At 37.2% G+C, this 18,520-nt stretch overlaps 2 protein-coding genes across 2 annotated transcripts; one reads left to right on the forward strand and one right to left on the reverse strand.

Moving 5' to 3' along the window:
- The first annotated feature begins 1,206 nt into the window (after window positions 1-1,206).
- Window positions 1,207-9,408, forward strand: LOC145204926 (vimentin-like). The gene is made up of 14 exons (XM_080077540.1): window positions 1,207-1,287; window positions 1,564-1,722; window positions 2,185-2,401; window positions 2,808-2,914; window positions 3,250-3,345; window positions 4,610-4,766; window positions 5,540-5,698; window positions 6,220-6,345; window positions 6,615-6,704; window positions 7,143-7,273; window positions 7,566-7,589; window positions 7,998-8,065; window positions 8,134-8,237; window positions 8,824-9,408. Exons 2-14 carry the CDS (start codon window positions 1,586-1,588, stop codon window positions 8,890-8,892), a joined length of 1,485 nt encoding a protein of 494 aa, XP_079933666.1. The 5' UTR covers window positions 1,207-1,287; window positions 1,564-1,585; the 3' UTR covers window positions 8,893-9,408.
- A 4,998-nt stretch (window positions 9,409-14,406) lies between these two features.
- Window positions 14,407-17,991, reverse strand: LOC145205616 (uncharacterized). The gene is made up of 6 exons (XM_080078349.1): window positions 17,875-17,991; window positions 17,679-17,813; window positions 17,005-17,149; window positions 15,005-15,111; window positions 14,774-14,947; window positions 14,407-14,436 (listed from the first exon to the last, which is right to left on the reverse strand). Exons 1-6 carry the CDS (start codon window positions 17,989-17,991, stop codon window positions 14,407-14,409), a joined length of 708 nt encoding a protein of 235 aa, XP_079934475.1.
- Between the last annotated feature and the right edge of the window lie 529 nt (window positions 17,992-18,520).

The following is an 18,520-nucleotide window of genomic DNA, read 5'->3' on the forward strand; positions in this document are numbered from 1 at the left end:
TTAAGATCACCGTGAAATCACAGTAAGTGAACAAACCATATATAAGGATGAATGCTAAAATTGTAAAAAGGTGATGAATGCTACAATTTTAAAAAGGTGATGAAAGCTAAAATTTTAAAAAGGTACAGGTCGAAACCGATTGTTTTAATTAAATCTGATTACTCGCTGGATTGGGTGTTGTTGTGGAAAACAACGTTGTTACTGAAAATAACCCAGTTTTGCAAAGTTCTGTTTTAACCATTTTTTGTCAAAAGCTTCAAATACTCTAGTCTACGGCGAAGGAAAACAAAAAATATGAACAACGTTACCACATACTGGACTATTTACTTTCAAAATACATTCTCTAGTTTGATTGTGAATCAAATAGGGTCATTGTTGTAAGTTCGCTGTATGACAACTCTTTCCTTGTTACGACATAAGTGTAAAGTTCTCGAACGCACGCATTGACGATGTCGGCGAAATGTCGTACGTCACAATCGACATCGTGCAGCTGTTCCATTTTATCTCTGTTACGTCATAACTGTACTTCGACGAGACGACATGCATGTGTTGTTAAGCGCGATTCCAGCCTAACCAGGAGTGACAGACACTTCAATATGAGTTCTAAACATTTGGAACTTTTGTATATTCTTCTAAAATCATTGTTTTAATTATGACCTGTCACGTATGAAACACTTTGAATTGAAACATTTTTGTTCATGTTTTTGTCAATTTTTTTTTAAAATGTCATTTTTTATTTATCTTTACTGTTTTACTTCTCTATGACACATTTTGCATGATTACAAACAGATTTAATAGAAAAGCATAAAATACATATTTTTATTGATCATGATATTATATCACGCCAGGAAAAAAATTAATCCAACCTTTTTTAAAATTTAAAATATATTCTTTTTTATGTTTATGTCAATTTTAAAAATCAAGTTGGGAGAATAAAACCTGAGTCCAAAAGTGTAAGAAACGCCTTTGTGATTCCACAACCAGGTTTAAACGCATTTACCCAAATCGAAACATTACAACGAAGGTGTTTTTTAGGTATACATTCGACCATGTACTTTTACAGTCTTCTAATCATCACCTACATGGGACGTGAAGTTAGTTAGGGGAATATCATCAGCCTGCCAGACGGGCCGACCACTCAAACTCTAAATATAACTTGATGCATGATGACAAGCCCCTTATGGCAGGTTTGAAGGAAAGAAGGAAGGGCGAACAGACACGTATAAAGCTTCAAGGGCATCGAGATTATTCTGTAGACGGACAGTCAGAAATCTTTACAGAACCTTTGTAAGTTGGATCTATTATTGTACTTTGGTAACAATAAATTTTAGTTTGCAGACAACTTTTTATTTTTATGTTAGAAGCAAAATGTTTGCTAAAATAGTAAAGCAAATTGGAATAGTTAAATTGGAATTAGCCAGTTCAAAGTTTAGTCACATTTTATTTAATTTTTGTTGTTTAAATTGACTCTATAACTGTTTCGGAAGCAAATATTACCAACATCGGCTGCGGTTTGAAATGTTAGGAAGATATCGTGTTAAAACATTTTTCACGTGAATTTAGGTAAACCGGTGAACAATTGAAAATGTCGCATCAGCAGTCAAGACGATCGTACGAGGAGCGAACCTCAAGCTACAAGCGTCATTTCGGAGATGGACCGTCCCGTTTCACTTACAAGTCCAAGTCACCAGCAAGAAAAGTCTCAAGCACTAAAAATTTCAGGTGAGCAAAATTTCCCTTTCGTATTTTTCCACGGGATTCAAACCCAGGACGCCCCCGAGTACGAAACCTGATCACGTTTTCATGTTTGCATGTGAGTTATTTTAGCTAAATGTTAAAGGTATTGAAAGATTTTAGCACAGACGCAGTCACTCAAAATGCAAGGAAATTTAAAGCGAGCCAAATACTTTTATTTCAAATAAGAAAACCGCCGACTAAAAGTTCTGGTGTAACGTTACCACACTCTTGCCAACACTTCACCCTTAAAACCAGTGATGGGATTCAGCCGGTTCGCACCGGTTCTATAGTAATTTTATGAGATCAGCGAACCGGTTAGCATTTCTGGTTACCGTCAATGAACTTTTTGTAACAGAATTGGCTGAAAAATATGACTTTTGTGATAGAACCGGCTGACAAAAAAAAAACTCTACCACTGCTTAAAAACACCATTTACCCCCTTCTCAGACTGTCGAGCAGCTCATCAATGGGTGGGGCTGGTCCAAGCCGAATGTCGGGTGAAAGGGTAAAGGTCGTGAGGTCAACCCCAGTTGCGAGTGGCGTCACAATGCGTGATATCAACATGATGGCTGATAGCCTTGGCCCGGACTTCCAGGGTATGCGTGTAAACGAGAAGGAAGAATTGCAACATTTGAATTCACGATTCGCGGGTTACATCTCCAAGGTAAGATTAATCAAGAATTGAAACAGTTTTAGAGAAGGTTTTTTTAAAATTCCCATGCAATCTATATACCCACGCAATCCATATAATCTCTAAATAGACTTGAAAGAATGGCATTTGTTGAAAAAGTTTATACAAATTGCACAAAATAAGGTAACAATAGGAAAAACCTGGCTTTATCATAGCAAAATAAAAACTGACAATCAGTTTTGACAAATCAGCGTTTTTTCCTTTTTTCACAATCCAATAACTTTCTGATTAATCTTCATAATTGGCCTTTTTACAAGAGGTTAACACAAACGCGCATAAATAAATAAAACGTATGCAGTCAGGTATAAAACGAACAAATTTTGGGTCTGATCCATCCAACATATGTATAATAAAATTTGCATCGTATTTTTCTTGGAAGGTTCGCGCTCTCGAACAAGCGAACAAGATTTTGGAAGCTCAGGTCGAACAACTGAGCGCTTCTGGTCCATCCAGACTCGGTGATATGTACGAGGAAGAACTCAACAGGTTGGTCAAGAATTTTCACTTAAACACACACCCGCTAGATGTCAGTATTGAACAATATTGTCAATTGAACTTCACCAATGATTTTGTTGTAGACAAACAGTTAGAAGATTGGTGAGCACTTCAACTTTTAGAAGCTTTTTCTAGGCTCCCACTGCCTATCTAGTATTTTTCTAACCGGAAGGAATAACCTAAAACCTCTAATATATCTTTATCGAATCGCTTCAAGGCTGAGAGCTCCATGTGGTTGAAAAAGCATAGTGTTAACAAAATCACCTGGTGTCCGGATAATCTTTTAACATTTGTGCTTTTTCACACTTTAATTAAATTTTCTCCAGACTTCGTCGTGAAGTTGATTCTTTGACGAACCAGAAGGAAAACATTCAACTTCAACTGGAGAATGCCGCCGCTGAGGCTGAAAAATGGAAGCAAAAGTAAGTTGGAATTCACCGAATGTTGTCACAGCATCACAGCATCAAGCCAATAAATTATAAACAAACTGGTGACATGTCGTATTGGTTAGCCATCTAACAACGCCATAGTTTGTTAAAGGTAACAGGCTGAAACACCATGCCTCGATCCAGGTTTTTTTAAGGTTTGGTTTGGGTGACCGCTAAGTAGTTTTAAGAGACCGCAAGTGTTTCATTTAAATACCAAAAATAGCCATATTTGCTTAAACGAATTATTTATTAGGCTACTGGCAAATTTTGGGAAACCGCTGGAGAAACCGAAACGGTCCCCCAAAACACCTTAAAAAAACACTGCCTCGATCAATTCTGTTTGATGCCACAGGGTGCAGCTTGCTTGTCACAAATATCACAGCTGTACTGGTGACGCACTCAGCTAATTTACACATATTTGCTACAAGCCCCCTATTTGAGACTATGAGCTAAATGCTTGTTAACATTTGGCTGTGAGTCATAACAATGTCAACAGATCGTTGTGAAGGTCATAATGCCGTCTCCCCAAGGTCGTTTAACATCGCATTACTTAAAGTACAAGGAGACGGCTTTGTAAGGATTTGCGAAGGTCATTATGTCAAACAGAACTCACAGATATACTTGCATGCAATTTAAATACCAAATACCAAGTGTTTTAGATGTGCTTAAAAATCCTATAGGATGAAATAGAATGCTTTAGATGTGAAAAACGTTTTTTAGATGCATTGTAATCAAAAAGTCCAAATAATTTATTCAAAATAAATTTGATGTTTTGGGCGTTTTGGTTTCCGAATTTGCTTTCCAGTGTACGATTGCTTGTCTTTATTACATTTACATATTACCAACAATCTAAAGTTGGCATATCCATGGGCATATTAACCTCAATTCCCCTAGCAAGCATAGTGGTTTATTCCATTTGCGTATATACGGGTATATAGGACGACCTCATCTGCGTCTTTCCATTGATACAAATACCAGGATGTATATCCCCCTCTCATGGGACGCAAGCATTCAGCATTAGGTTTCGGTGAACGCCAGATGGCAACGAAATGTATTACAAGCGCTTTAAACGCTCTTTGTATAGCAATGTGACACCTTCGTGATAAGGTTCGGTAAAATAACTGGTGTATGATGTCATTGTTCTGCGTGTGACATCATAAGCAAAGTGGTAAAGGAAAATTGCATCCAATCGATTTTCTCTCCATTCTTGTTCGAATTTGAAAACATATTCAAATTTTTTTCGTTTTGATTTTGACAGATTCGACGAAGAAGCCGCAGCAAAACGTGAAATGGAGGAAGATCTAAACGACATGAGGAAAGATTGTGATGACGCAACTCTGGTGAGGTTGGATCTGGAAAGAAGACTCGAAACTCTTCAGGAGGAGTTGGAGTTCATCAAGAGAATGAACGAACAGGTGAGAATGATTGATAGTTGGATAGAAGTCTATAGTTTGTGGGTTCAAATCCAACCAAGAACAACTTTTATATTGTCTTGATTATATGTTGGGCTCATGTTGCAAAACTGGTTGAAATTGAAATCCAGGCCAGCTCATCAAGTCAAGGGTTTGAATCCCAGAGCCGAAACGACATAATAGTAGTTCGTTACATCTCCTGCAATGCTTTTTAGAGTGAACTGTGCCTCCGCTTGCTGAAACCAAACTCGTGGCTGAGCTGTCCAAAACGTGGGTAACTTTACTGCTACAGCGTTCTCTGAGTTTGTGGCTTCTGTCATAATGCAAAAATAACGTTTTTGCACGCTTGGGGTCACCAAATGTAGCGAGGTGTTTATTCGAGGTACATCGTAATAGAATAACACAATGAGCGAATACGACGCATAAGACGAGAGTCAGAGAAAGAAGGCAATCTGTCCGGTTCGCTGTAGTATGAAGGCACACGATAACGGTAGTGAGTGAGGTCGCTACAAGACTTCCAAATGTCGACAAAGTTGTCAGGTTTGGGTTCGAATCCCACTGCAGACATTTTAATTTACACACCATGACATATAATCTATCGTTAACTGAAAAATGGTCAAAATACCTTGCAATGGATTTGGTAACGCTAAAGACAGAGAATATAGTCAATATAGTCAGCAGTGTGTCAAACAATGTCTATATAAACCAGTTGAGTTGTGTATGATTTAATTTGTGTTTTCTTTGTAATTCTCAATTGCATTTATTTATCACCACAGGAAATTGCCGAACTTCAGGAGCAAGTTCGCAACACAGAAATCAAAATAGAGTCCGCTCCTGGTCCGGATTTGGAGGAACTGATTGATGACATGAGGATGCAGTATGAGAAGATGGCGGCGAAGAACAGAGCTGATGCTGAACAGTGGTACACTGAGAAGGTGGGAGAATTAAAGGGATTTAGTTTTGTTAAAGTTAGGTTTATTGTTGTGATGTAGTGGTTGCCAAACAGGGAGAAATTCTTTCCAAGAAAGGAATTTGATAATTTCAGTAATTAAAATGGTAAAATTACAATGTTTTTAATTTTAAGTAAATAAATCGTCGATAAAGTTGGAGACCATGCACTGTTGTAGTGAATCAATGTTTTTTTCAATAGTATAGCAACTTGGTTACGTCTTTTAATCGGCTCCTTTAAGGCAAAGTGTGTTTTCAGTCAATATTTAGTGAAGAGAAATCGTATAAAAAAAGAATAAATCGTTTAAATTCCGCTGTACTTTAAATTTGTTGGTTTGATAAAATATTTGTATTCTAAAGTTGATAACTTGAAAAAAAAAACTTCATTTCTGTCGAAAAAGGGCTTGACAACAAATAAATGTATTTACTACACTCTATTAGACCTGCTAGGCAGTTAACTGTGCAGGTTATACAAACTTAAATCACATCTTTTTTTGTTTTCACACAGGTTGACAACTTGCAGCAGCAGGCTTCGAGGAACGACGACGCCCTTCGTTCGGTTCGAAGTGAAGTCAGCGAATACAGAAAGAGCGTTCAGACTCTTAACATGGAAATCGATTCCCTTCGTGGAACAGTAAGTAATGCTTAAAACGGTCAGATTCGAATCTGCCGTAGTCTTGATTAAATTCTGCCATTTAAATGTGACAAATTTTTTAGCTTTGATCACAAGCGTTTGAGTCGTTAATAATCATAAATCATGTGTACCAAGCACATTTTTAGACATTTCAAACTCCCTGGAAAGTGTATTAGGAAGTAGAATAATAAAAAAGCCCTAAACTTGCATAGTTCATTTGACCCTTTCCCCGGTTTGAAGCTTGTATATTTAATATTGCATTGTTATAGAACGATTCCCTGCAACGTACACTTGGTGAAATGGAAGACAGATACAATAGAGACACAGGAGATTTGCAGGACACCATCAACAACTTACAGGTTCGATTTTACAATTGTTTTTATCCCTCTTATGACTTTGTCAGCAAAATTGTCTTGCAATCAAACTACGCTATATTTTCAAGTTTGAAATGCTGTTTGATTATTCGTATCTTTACGAACAGTATTGCTAATACTTCACATTACATTGAGTTCGTAACTACTGTGTTATTTTATTTTAAAAATGGTTTTTCGTATATATCTTGTTTCAAGTCAGAAATAAGTTGAAATTTTAAACTAATCTTTCACAAAAAATAATGCCATGCTTTGTCGCCTCCTAACATACTTGCGCTAGGGTAACTACAAATTATACCACCATGCATTACAACGACTTATGCCTAGCTTCTTATGCACGTTCACTGCAAACTTTTTCGTAGATTGTCATGTCATGTCTAGCGGCAGTGTTTCCTAAAATATTTTTAATCCTGTTTTTCCCCACAGGCTGAGTGCGACGATTTGAAGGGACAAATGGCTCAACATTTGCGTCAGTATCAAGAACTGATGGACGTGAAAATGGCGCTCGACATAGAAATCGCAACTTACAGAAAATTGTTGGAGGGAGAAGAATCAAGGTAAGATCTCTATGGATTCGAAACTTCAACAAATTTTATTGAAACGTTTTAAACTCGGCCTCTCAACCTTAAGCTAATATGTTTGACCAAATTTTGTTAGGTTTGTAAAAACAGTGTGTTAAACTTGTCTAAAATCTGCGGAAAAAGCAAAAGACAAAATGGTTGAAAACCTTCAGTTTCAAAAATAAATTTGGTTGATAATCTATTCATGTCATGTAACATTTTAACATTGTTTCATGCTTTTCGTCTCATGTTCATTTCTATTCACAATATCATGTTTCGTTATTTCCAGAGTTGATGCGTTTGGAGATGAAAGGTAGGCAACAACTATTGTCATCCAGCATGTTGGAAGTTTTGTTGTTGGGTTTCTGGCGTTTCAGATCAAAAATTAGTTTGATCTAAGCAATATTGTGCTGGAATGTTGTGAATACAGACAACTAGACTAGATAAAAATAATATAATTTTGATTAAACTGAAATTGAGACTTTGAAAATCGTAGCTTCATTTTCAAACTCAATCCATCTTTCATGTCATACTAAAGTACTTAAGGAAACTTCAAGTATTTTGCACACAGGTTTTAGGCATCGTATGTTTTCCTATGTGAAAAAATTTACTACTATAAATTGTGCTCCTTATAGAGTACAACTGCGTGCATTGTGAAATGGTCAGAAAACATTGATAAAGGAAATAAACAATTAACAACAAACATTCATTTGTTCTCTAGAATTTCGGATCGTGTCAGTCAAATTCACACTGGTACACTCAAGTCTAGCTACGCTCCAATGAGAAAAAGTAAGTTCCTGACCTTCGCAGAGGTCAAATGTTTGACCCCGGTGACGTCATGTTTTTGTGTTGTCAAGGTTACCAGAAGGACGACCGTCTGTCACGTCAGGATGTTGATGACGTCGAAACTGTGACGACAAAGAAGGTTGTTGTGAAGACAATTGAGACCAAGGATGGAAAGGTGAGTCTTTAAATTGTAAATTCAGGGACGATGAACAAATACAAAAACGATTTAGGTTTGAAGTCATTCATCAATCTCGACAAAACTTTTCTGATGACTTAAACGTTTGGCATTGAAATTCGCATCAACTAAAGGGTTTGACCAATTAGCAAATATAACAATGACTAATCTTTAAAGACATTTGTCAATCCCGACCGAACTGTTTTTTTTTTAATATTTGAATTCCTAGGGAAAAAACTGCAAAAACGTTTGACCTTTTCAAAGTTTTAAACAAAAATTTAAACCAACAACTGCCCCAAAAAACAAAAAAAGTTGAAGCGAATACAATGGGCATCAAATTTAGGGGTTAAAAACGGCAATACCCGTGCAACATTGAAGCGTTATTGAGAGCAGAAAGTGAAAAAAACAACAACTAGCAAATAGAATTAGTATCAGATTTAGGTTCAAAACACGGATTTTTGCACAACGCTGACATGTTATTGAGAGCAGAAAAGCGTATGGAATCGTCAATGGTGACCGCAAGCTTTTGACGTTAAACTGACATTAGGCTACGGAGTTATTAAAAACTTTTACCGTGTCATTACAGGTTGTCAGTCAGACCGAAGATGTGCGTGAACAATCAACAGGAGATGACCACAGCCACCCGACCCTGTAATTTGCAAAGCTTCAAACCTTTGCAACAGACCCGACTTACCCTGCTGGCCCTGTAAATTACTACCACCTGCATAATATGCTCTAGCTGCGAAATATATTCAATTTGAAAACCTTATTTGCTTGCGTTTTATTGGAAGATGTACATTTACTTGAGTGAAAGCGAAGGCCGGTTCTAACAATGGTTCCTTACCGCGTGATGGATGTTATGATTTCTATTGAACGAGCGCGATTTCTATGTTGCATGAACGAATGATGAGTTGTATGAGACGAAAATATCTGACAAAACGCTATTTTTTACTAATTGTGCTTAGAAAAGTTAACATTAAGTCAATATTTAAAACAAACCAGTATTTTTTAGGGTTTAAAAATATTCCATTTTGTTTTTTTAATATTTGTTTTATCATAATTTTTGAATGATTGTCGGAGAAGTGTGACGTAATAATACGTGCTTGGGATGGTTACGTACATGTGTGTGTGGTGATGGCAAAAGTGTAAATAAACATTTTGATTTTCAAAACAGTATTTTTTTTAACAAGCTGGGATTTAGGGTGTTACGAAGATCTGCAAACAAATTGTTGACACATATTTTGTCCTGAACAAAATTTAAATTTTAGTGTGAACAGAAAGACGGGATGGCGTTTTTGGAAAACTTTAAACCAAATTACGTTGCAATCATAATGCGCTCCAAATGCAATCAGGATAGTGAAGCAAAAACAGAAAAATACTCCAATCTTCAACACGTTCCGCAATTGCCTTGTCACAATACACATTGTGCAACACATTATGACGTAACATGGGCGATTGATATCAGGAATGATCCAATTGTTGCAATCAACAACTTTTAAAATAGACGCACAATGTCATATTTTCACACGTATTCGTGCGTGTACATTACAGGGATGACGTAAATGTTTGAGGGGGTGCCCGCCCCTCGAAGGCGTTGTTTGATGAGTCACAATGACCAGGGACAATGGGTATTGTTATGTGGGGGACGTGCTTGAGGTGGAGGGTCGGTCTAAGTTGTTTACTTCGCGGTTTTATGTCAAATAAATGGAATTTCGGGAAAGTGTTTACTGTGGATGAAGTTGCGACAATAGGTTTGGGGCTTATAAGCATATATGCTAGATTTTCAATAAAACTATATGCGGCGTATTTATCGCATGAATCTTGAAAATGAGTTTTCATAACCTTTGTTTTTTTGTTGTTTTCTGTATTGCGTGCACCCGAAAAAGTTTTCATGGGCAAACCTAATTATTTGTGAATTACAAAAATTATACAATTGTAATTTAAAATTTTTGGCCAAGTAGGGTATTAAATGCCCTTCTCCGTTTTTTTTGACAGATATTCGGCAATAGCTCTTAAGTAGACTTAGTGTATGTTTGTGAGTTTATATATGCACACAAAAAAGACTTTGCAGAATACACGATTTGTTGTTATCACAGCAGTGACATCAAAAGATTTAAAGCCCGCAACCATTATTGAAGTCAATTACACTGTTTACACATTTGAAAGTCATGAAAAGCGACTTCAGAAAACACCGTGCCTATATATAGAAGTCAAGATTTTACACATAATCTTAGTAACGTTATTCCTAGCTTTAAGCAATCTAAAAACATTTATACTTTTTGGACAATTAGGAAAAAGCGGTTGTGTTGTTGAAACGTCGTTGCTCGATCATTTGACTTGTAATCATTATAGACACGGACTTTAATAGTAGTTTAATCTCAAAACAAATCTGCCAGGGAGCTTGTTTATGGTAAATAAATCTCATAGTGCGCACAGGTATGTGTACCAAAAGTCGATCGTTATTTGGCGTTGTTACTATAACAAATAACATAAGTGCAACTGACTTTGGGAGGCAACTAACCAATGCAGTTACGGACAACAGTACATGACATGTGTAGGTTGACCGCAGAACATGATAAGGCAACAAACTCTACGCGTTGAGAGCTGCGGTAGAAGTTGAAACGCAACAACATGGGGAATATGCGACCTATGCAAACATACGGGTCTTGTGTGAGACTACAAAACACGTGATAAACATGATCCAAGGTCTGTTTAATGTTGGGATTGATTTATGGTGTTGACTCTTCTGCGAGAGATTTATCAATTGTCAACATTGTTCCAAGGCAGAAGGGTATTGTGCGATGTAGTTAGAAAGCTGACATTATAAGGAGTAGCACAGAACTACCTGTTTCATATCAAGGCATTTGTATCAAAGGCAGATTTGGACGTTCAGAAGAAATTTCGTTTCGTTTTCTTCTCGTTAGTCGTAAAATTTAATCTTTTTCTGTATGAAGTTTATAGAGCTCTTCTGGCAAATGTATTTTTATTCCGATGTTTCGACGTCCTGTACAGGTCGCCTTCATCAGAGTAAATAACACTGAATGCGCGTTTTATGCAAGAGTTTGGTATTTTGTTGTGGTAACAACTTATATATGGCACAAAGTACAAAACGCAATGCTAACCAATTTGTGCAGAATTAAGTCAAGGCAGGAATTTTGGGCATTATTTGGACTTTTAGTTTGAAAAAAACAGCCTCGGTTCGCAAACAACTGCAAGTCTTTGTTATGGTGAACCAGAAAGCGCACAGCGAAGAAAAAGTGTTTTCGTCGATTTGGCGTAGTTTAACACACCTTTGTTTTGATTGGTCAACGCCGCGTGTTGATACAACGGCCATATATCGCATTGTTATTGTTCGAAGGAGAAACTGTTTTGCGTAGGTCTGCACAAATGATGAAAACTTGTTTTTCTCACGTTATGTTTTTCGCAGTGAAAGTTTTGCACCTGATTTGTAATGGTGTTGAGTTTGTGACAGTTTGAGTCAGAAACAAGTTTTACTTGTAACTAAAGAACGGAATGGTTGGACTTGTAGGGAAAATGGTTTCAAGTGGCCGATGCGTAGATTTGTTTTGTAACATTGAGGTTCGCAACAGCTTGATTGTGGATTGCTTGGGAAGCAGAATGTTTTGAATCTAGTAGTTTAGATTGCTATTTGTATTGCAAGTTTAAACTGTAGCGGTTTATGGAAATTTGTGGCAGCAAAGAAGTTGCTTGATGATTTTGACAGAAAGCAAAATAAGCGTTATACTGATTAACATGGAGTGTATACAGTTCAGTTATAGCAGTTTAATATAGTTGTTCCGTACCCGTGTACAGCACGATTCTGTGTTGCCTACCTACTCCTCACGTAAGTCGGGCATGTCTTTTCTGGTTCCGGCTTTAGCTTGAATAAAACGAAGTTGGACAGACTTCACACTCTGTCACATTTCTGACGCAATTTTACTTTAATAAATCTAACTTCGATCCTGAAAAAGATTCTATGAAAGTTTAACATTATCGAGGTTGTTGCTGATCCACTTTGCTGCAAACCAGTCAAGATATGAATAAATCGCATCAGATACCATAGTTGCCGAATAAAAATATTTTGACTTTACTCAACATTACGAAGCATTTTAACTTCAGATAGATCCGATACTTACGTTAAAACAATCATGACTGTTAGAGCTTTGCTAATGTTAGAGACGGGCCTACGTTTCGTTGATAGGCCGAATAAAGCTTATCAATTATTGTCAAATTATTGTCAAGTTTATATTTGTTTCAGATTTTATGTGTTTAGTTTGTTTACCCTGATTCACAACTAAATAGATACTGACCCATATTACAACTAAAAACAACTAAAAGATGTCGAGTCTCGCCTGGTCCCGCTCCCCACTTTTTGACGTCACGTCACGTAACAATCGACCTGCTATGACGTCAGTACCAAGCGGATTCAAAATTTTTCTGCAGAACAAGATCCGACCTGTTCCTTCGCACGACACGCTCGAGCGGGATCACGTGATCCGACGAGCGATCGCGCTCTGGCGCCTCTGCTGGCGGGATGTTCCCAACGGTTGGGAATTGTTGGATAATCGGATGAGAGAAACGCTCGGTGATTCGTGGCTCCAAGATTTCCAGCTACGTCATCATGAGGAAATGGAACTTTAATACGTCATCAAATGGCTTTGTTACGTCACTGAAAGAAATGACAGTTGGAAATGATTGATAATAAACAAACCGTAAAACTCAAAACAGTGTTATACTGACAATGTTAAAGATTTATTAAATTACAAAACCAACAATTTCACCAGTCAGTTCAATAGCGTGGGTTCGAATCCCACCGCTGCCACTTCTTTGCATCTGACAAAAAACTTAATGTACCTTTATTTCCATTGTTTAATGCAGAAGGATAATCAAACATTGTTCCACAAAACCAACATTTTTACTTCTACACAACTTGTATTCTACCTTCCTGCAATCACATCGTTTTTTTTCACATCCACATTATATTTCCTACATATATGCTGCAAGTTTTCAATGTCCGCAAACTTTCTACTTTCGTTTCGCTTCTTGCTGATCAGTTCATGCAGTTTTCGCAATGTTTAACTTGTGTGTGCTTAAAAACTTGTGAGGTTAGCAATAAATTTTCGTACGTATATAAAAGAAATATACTCAAATCCACACAGAGCAGTGATTTTGTGTAGGTTGACATGTTATGATATTCATTATCAGCATTGCAAGACACATTTTTTTACAATTTTACATTGTAAGACAATTTTTTAATTTACAATGACAAAATATTGAAAGTCTTACTTTAGAGCAGGGGCGGGCAACTTCTCCAGAACCGTAGCATGACGAATGAAAAATATGGTATGACACAGCAAAAAATAATGCCCTGTTGGTAATCGTTCTGGTATAAACGTATGTATGTAAACAACGTTTATAAAGCGTCCAGCAACAATATTTCAGTAACTCACCATGAGAATATTTGCATGATGTTCTCTGGATCTAACTCTCCACAAGACGGCACTGAAGGGCCACTTTTTAAATGAAAAAAGTGGTCGAGGTCCATCGATTATTCCAACTATAACATTTAAGTGATTATTTTGACCGTTTCAATAATACTAGAAAAAAAAAATCATTTACAAACAAATGTCACACAGAACTTAAGCATTATTATCAATGTGATGGAACAGGTAAATGTTAGCATTCACATGATAATGAGCTTTGTTTTTTCGAAAATATAAACCTTTGTCAGGTAGATAGTGTGGGATTGTGATCTGAACAAACGTATTTGACAAGTATATCAAGTGATATGGTATCTTTCGAAACAACATGTATATATACGTACAATTGTCAACGAACAGTCAACAAAAGGTGACAACAAATGGTATACAGCTGTGAATTAAATGCATGGGATGTTGATTGATATACTTGTCAAATACGTTTGTTCAGATCACAATCCCACAATAGTGTATTGCAACTAAACATACCCAACTGCCATACAAATTTATAAGAGTGTTTGTTCCAGTAAAACACAAGTTACATAAGAGAAAACCTTTTTAAATTGTAAAAAAATATCTCACTGGAATTTATGAGCAATTTAAAAATCATTAAAAAGGATTTAAAGAAAATTTAGTAAGTGATAACAAAGAAGCACTCACTGGAAGGGTTTATCTGAAACATGCAATCTCTTTTACTCCTTTACTCCATAGTGTTGATCAATCTCAAACACAAATTCAAGTTTATTTTAATCAAAACCCAGGGGATTACCCGTTTTATTGCAATGCCGGTAACCGGTCAGAATTTAAATATTCGGGGACGACAAACGATCGATAATGAATTTTTGTTTTGAGTTTTGATTGTGGTTTTTAGATTCTTAGGGTCGTCCGTTCTATCCAGTAGGCCTACAAAACACAAGATCACGGCCTAAGATTTATTAATGGCCAAAACATACGGTAAGTCAGGGAATTGAAATAAAAACAACAAATTTGTGGCAGTCAGCTAAAGCAAAAAACAAATACGGCTACAATTGAGATACAAAATGACACAAATAAACAAACTTCCCATTTCATCTTCTGAAATGTTGGGTCGTTTTTATATCGATCGTCGAAAAAAGACGCCCATTTATTTTTGTGTGGAAACGGACGATTTGGGATTGGAAGGTTTAAGAAGTTGCACAATGGTTCCCATCCTTCCTTCACGCTATACACAAGCAACCTGTCCTTGGGTGCGTTCTTGGAAGAAACAAATCGACTCATAAAGTTTAAAGCATTAAAATTTCAGCAACTCACCATGAGAACATTTGAATTATGTTGTCTGTATTTTATTGTCCGCAAGATGGCGCTATCAGGCCAATTGAAAAACGGCACAGAAGGTGCCAGACCCTCAAACAATGTGACTGCAAGTAAAATAAAAAAAAAGTTAAGTTACATTTAATTGTAGTTTTCTATACGCAGGTTACATTCTTTTGGTTTTAACTGTCACTCGCCGAAGTTTAGCGCATCAACAAAGATATACAAAGTTACGTTGGATGATGATTCTGGAGCTAATTTAATAAAAAGTAAAGTACAACGTTGCAACTGCAGCAAACCGTAAATTCAGGTCAAAATGAAACCCGTTTAATTCAGACTTAAGCCAAGACGGACTTATAACCCTAGACTAAATTAAAAAGCTTGAAGAACCAAATATACGAATCGAAGTTTAGCTCTTTTGCCTTAAAACAGTTTGCCAAAATATAATTTTTAACAAACTTGTTGTTAAATAAGCTATTGCTGCCAGGCATAATGCAGCAAAACTCGAAACTGATGTTCTTACAACGACTTGTGTTGGGGATTAACCATATTTTTGCATGTTAACTTTGACCAACTTTTTAAAGTAATCTGTAAAATTACTTTATCTTCGATTTTTTTCATAAATATTTTTTTTATAATTTTTTAGTTATTCAGATGCCTTTCAGATGTCGACGATTTTCCAATAAAATGGGTCGTGGGTTCGGATAGAAGTTGACCGTGCTTGGATATTTGTCGATTTCGAGCAACATCACGATCTCAGATGTCGCATGAGCCGAACCAGAAAGTAATCTTGCCATTGAAGGACACGTGAAATTTTATTCGTCGAAACGTTGCGTGACGAAGCAACTCTGTAGCACGAATCAGCAAATACATAAGCATTATACGCCATTACATTCTCATTATTTGGTCGAATGGTGACATTTAACACAGAGTTAAAGAAAATAAGAAACACACGCTGCTATAAGACAGATTAGAAATGACACAATTACAAAAGCTTCACGTTTCATCTTCTGAAATGTTGGGTCGTTTTTCACCCGATCATCAAATAAAGTTGCACCACTATTTTTGTGTGGAAATGGACGATCTGGGATTGGAAGGTTTAAGAAGTTGCACAATGGTTCCCATCCTTCCTTCACACTGTCCGCAAGATGGCACTGTCGGGCCACTTTGTAAAAGGGAAAAGAGGTCGAGGCCCTTCTATAATCCCAACTGCAATGGAACAATAAAATAGGAAAGGAATTGTCTAGTTTGTTTAATCAGAAGTATAAGATCCTTGTGTTTAATTTTCGTTTTAAGATATTTGTTTCATGGCAGATGGTGGGAAATTGTAACATATTCTCAACCTTTTTGCCTTTGCGGACCCCTTTTGGTACTGTGAAGCTTGTCGCGGACCCTTTGAAGGTTTTGGTAATTTTGTCTTTTTTTTATTAACAAGCAACCCGAAAAAGGTGCAGAATATACCAACCACGTTTGGTCCAGGACCAAAATTTCAATTATTTTGACTGGGCTGCGACATCCGAACTCAATAATCAAGAGCATTGTGATGTGACGTTGTTTGCCACTGAAAATTTACCTCTGTTGCATCACAATGGGTTAAAATGTCACAATGCATTTTGGTTTGTCGCCTAGGAAGAACGATTTTAAACAAGTTTCATGCTATTTTAAAACGGTGAGACATATTTTTTTAAATAGAGCTTTATCAATATCGTTGTCTGCAAAATTAGGAAGTTGTCGCGGACCCCCTGAAAACGCTTCGCGGACCCCTGGGGGTCCGCGGACCCCCGGTTGAGAACCACTGGACTAGAACAATGGTGGGAAACTTTTTTATTCATGATGGTTCGAAGTGGCCGCATTGAGTGTGTTTTTCATGTTATTTATTGGTTTAGGTTTCTTAAACCGTTCAAAGTAAGTTAACATAAAAGGTACAACAAAGGCCACATAAGTCCACGAGTGTTTGACTTGAAGGCCACATGTGTTGTTGTTGTTGTTCTGATACTTACGAAATGTTTGAAGGAATTTGAAAAACCTCCATCCAGTTGGTGAAAACATGAGAAGGAAATTACTTGTTGTGTTGTTAGCCATCGCAGTATGCTGGTTCATTGCGCTGCGAAGCAGGCTTTTCTCATCCCGGTTGGTGTAAACTATCTGCAAATGATGAACAGTGAACAACACCATGAGAAAATTGTACCAAGAAGTCAATTCACTTCAACTTAACAACTTAATTCATAGCGTCACAATGGCACTGCACAATTGTCAAGGAAAAAGCTACGCAACGTTGAAAAGTCATGGAGCGCAAACAGTGCATGTCAGTGACATCTGCAGAACATGGCAGTTCCCGACGAGATCTCGTGCGTGAAGGACCAACATGTCCCGCGTGCGCGCGTGCACGACCCGTAAGTTCGCGTGCGAGGCCAAGTTCAGCAGGCGCATAGCAAGTAAAAGAAGTCAAGACAGGCCCATTAAACGCATTTGGAGTGAAATTTCCGCGTGCAACCCCCCAAAATTGGCGTGCAAAATTTTTTTTTACAAAAAATAATCGCGCGTGCAGCTGCCACACTCTGCAGACTGGCATGTCACAATCGGTGGATCATGACTACATGCGCTGCAGCTAGACCGTACCTGAAAGAAAAGTAGCCTCTACTCAATTTAAATAAATTTGTTTTGAAGGTTGTACCTTGGCCTCTGGAAAAGCTTCAGCCAGTTGCTCCCAAAAATAGTAGGTTGGGTAATCAGTGACGGCATCGACATCTTTGTAAGACTCACGAATATCATCCAACGTCGCCTTCCCATCAATGTAATCATACCAAACCTGCGTGGAAAATAACTCACTTTTTCAGCACGGCTTAAAATGCCACAAAAAAACTAAATACCTGACGATGATAAAGAAAGTTTTCCATGCTGTCGTGCACTGCAAGTCCCAATATTCGTAAAGCTTCTGCCATTGTTTTGGTTCCAGTCTTTGCTACTCCTGCCATTATTACCTTCATCATGTACCAAGAAAGTCAAATCCTATTTTTTTTAAAACTGAACAGTTTTGAATTACACAGAGAAAAAGTAAAGAAGTTGACTATTCCAGACAACTATTCCAACATCTTGAGCTGCAGACAATGAACACTGTTTCGACCTATAACAGCGGTTTCCAACCTGTGGGTCGCCTGACAATTTGCCTGGGTTCGGCTAAAGCAGTGGTTCCCCAATGATTTTAGGCAATGGACTACTAGCTTCATAAAATAAACCCAGTTTTTTTTAATTAATAATACTTATGCTCCCATTAATTCACAAAATTGCGGCTTTCTGAATGGTTAAAATCCCAATCTTCTACAAAATTACTTCGAAATAAGTGGACAGTCAATCTTTTCTCTTTGCTAACTTGATAATTAAGCTCTAAACTTCAGCCATTTTCAGCCACATTATCAAACCGAGCATTGCTACAACAAATTTACATTCGTTACGATTATTCAGTCACATTTGGTGATTTTTTTCAACCACAAACCATGAGCTTGGCTGTGTTTATGT

Source organism: Phallusia mammillata, chromosome 8 (assembly GCF_965637545.1).
Source record: "Phallusia mammillata chromosome 8, kaPhaMamm4.hap1.1, whole genome shotgun sequence".
Lineage (NCBI taxonomy): Eukaryota > Metazoa > Chordata > Ascidiacea > Phlebobranchia > Ascidiidae > Phallusia > Phallusia mammillata.

Coding starts and splice junctions, on each gene's coding strand:
- LOC145205616 (XM_080078349.1), bottom strand. CDS start 17,991: ATGAAGGTAATAATGGCAGGAGTAGCAAAGACTGGAACCAAAACAATG. Junction 17,814..17,874: donor ACTTTCTTTATCATCGTCAG/GTATTTAGTTTT, acceptor TTTTCCACGCAG/GTTTGGTATGATTACATTGA. Junction 14,948..15,004: donor ATAATTCAAATGTTCTCATG/GTGAGTTGCTGA, acceptor GTTTCTTCCAAG/AACGCACCCAAGGACAGGTT.
- LOC145204926 (XM_080077540.1), top strand. CDS start 1,586: ATGTCGCATCAGCAGTCAAGACGATCGTACGAGGAGCGAACCTCAAGC. Junction 7,274..7,565: donor TTGGAGGGAGAAGAATCAAG/GTAAGATCTCTA, acceptor CGTTATTTCCAG/AGTTGATGCGTTTGGAGATG. Junction 7,590..7,997: donor GATGCGTTTGGAGATGAAAG/GTAGGCAACAAC, acceptor TTTGTTCTCTAG/AATTTCGGATCGTGTCAGTC.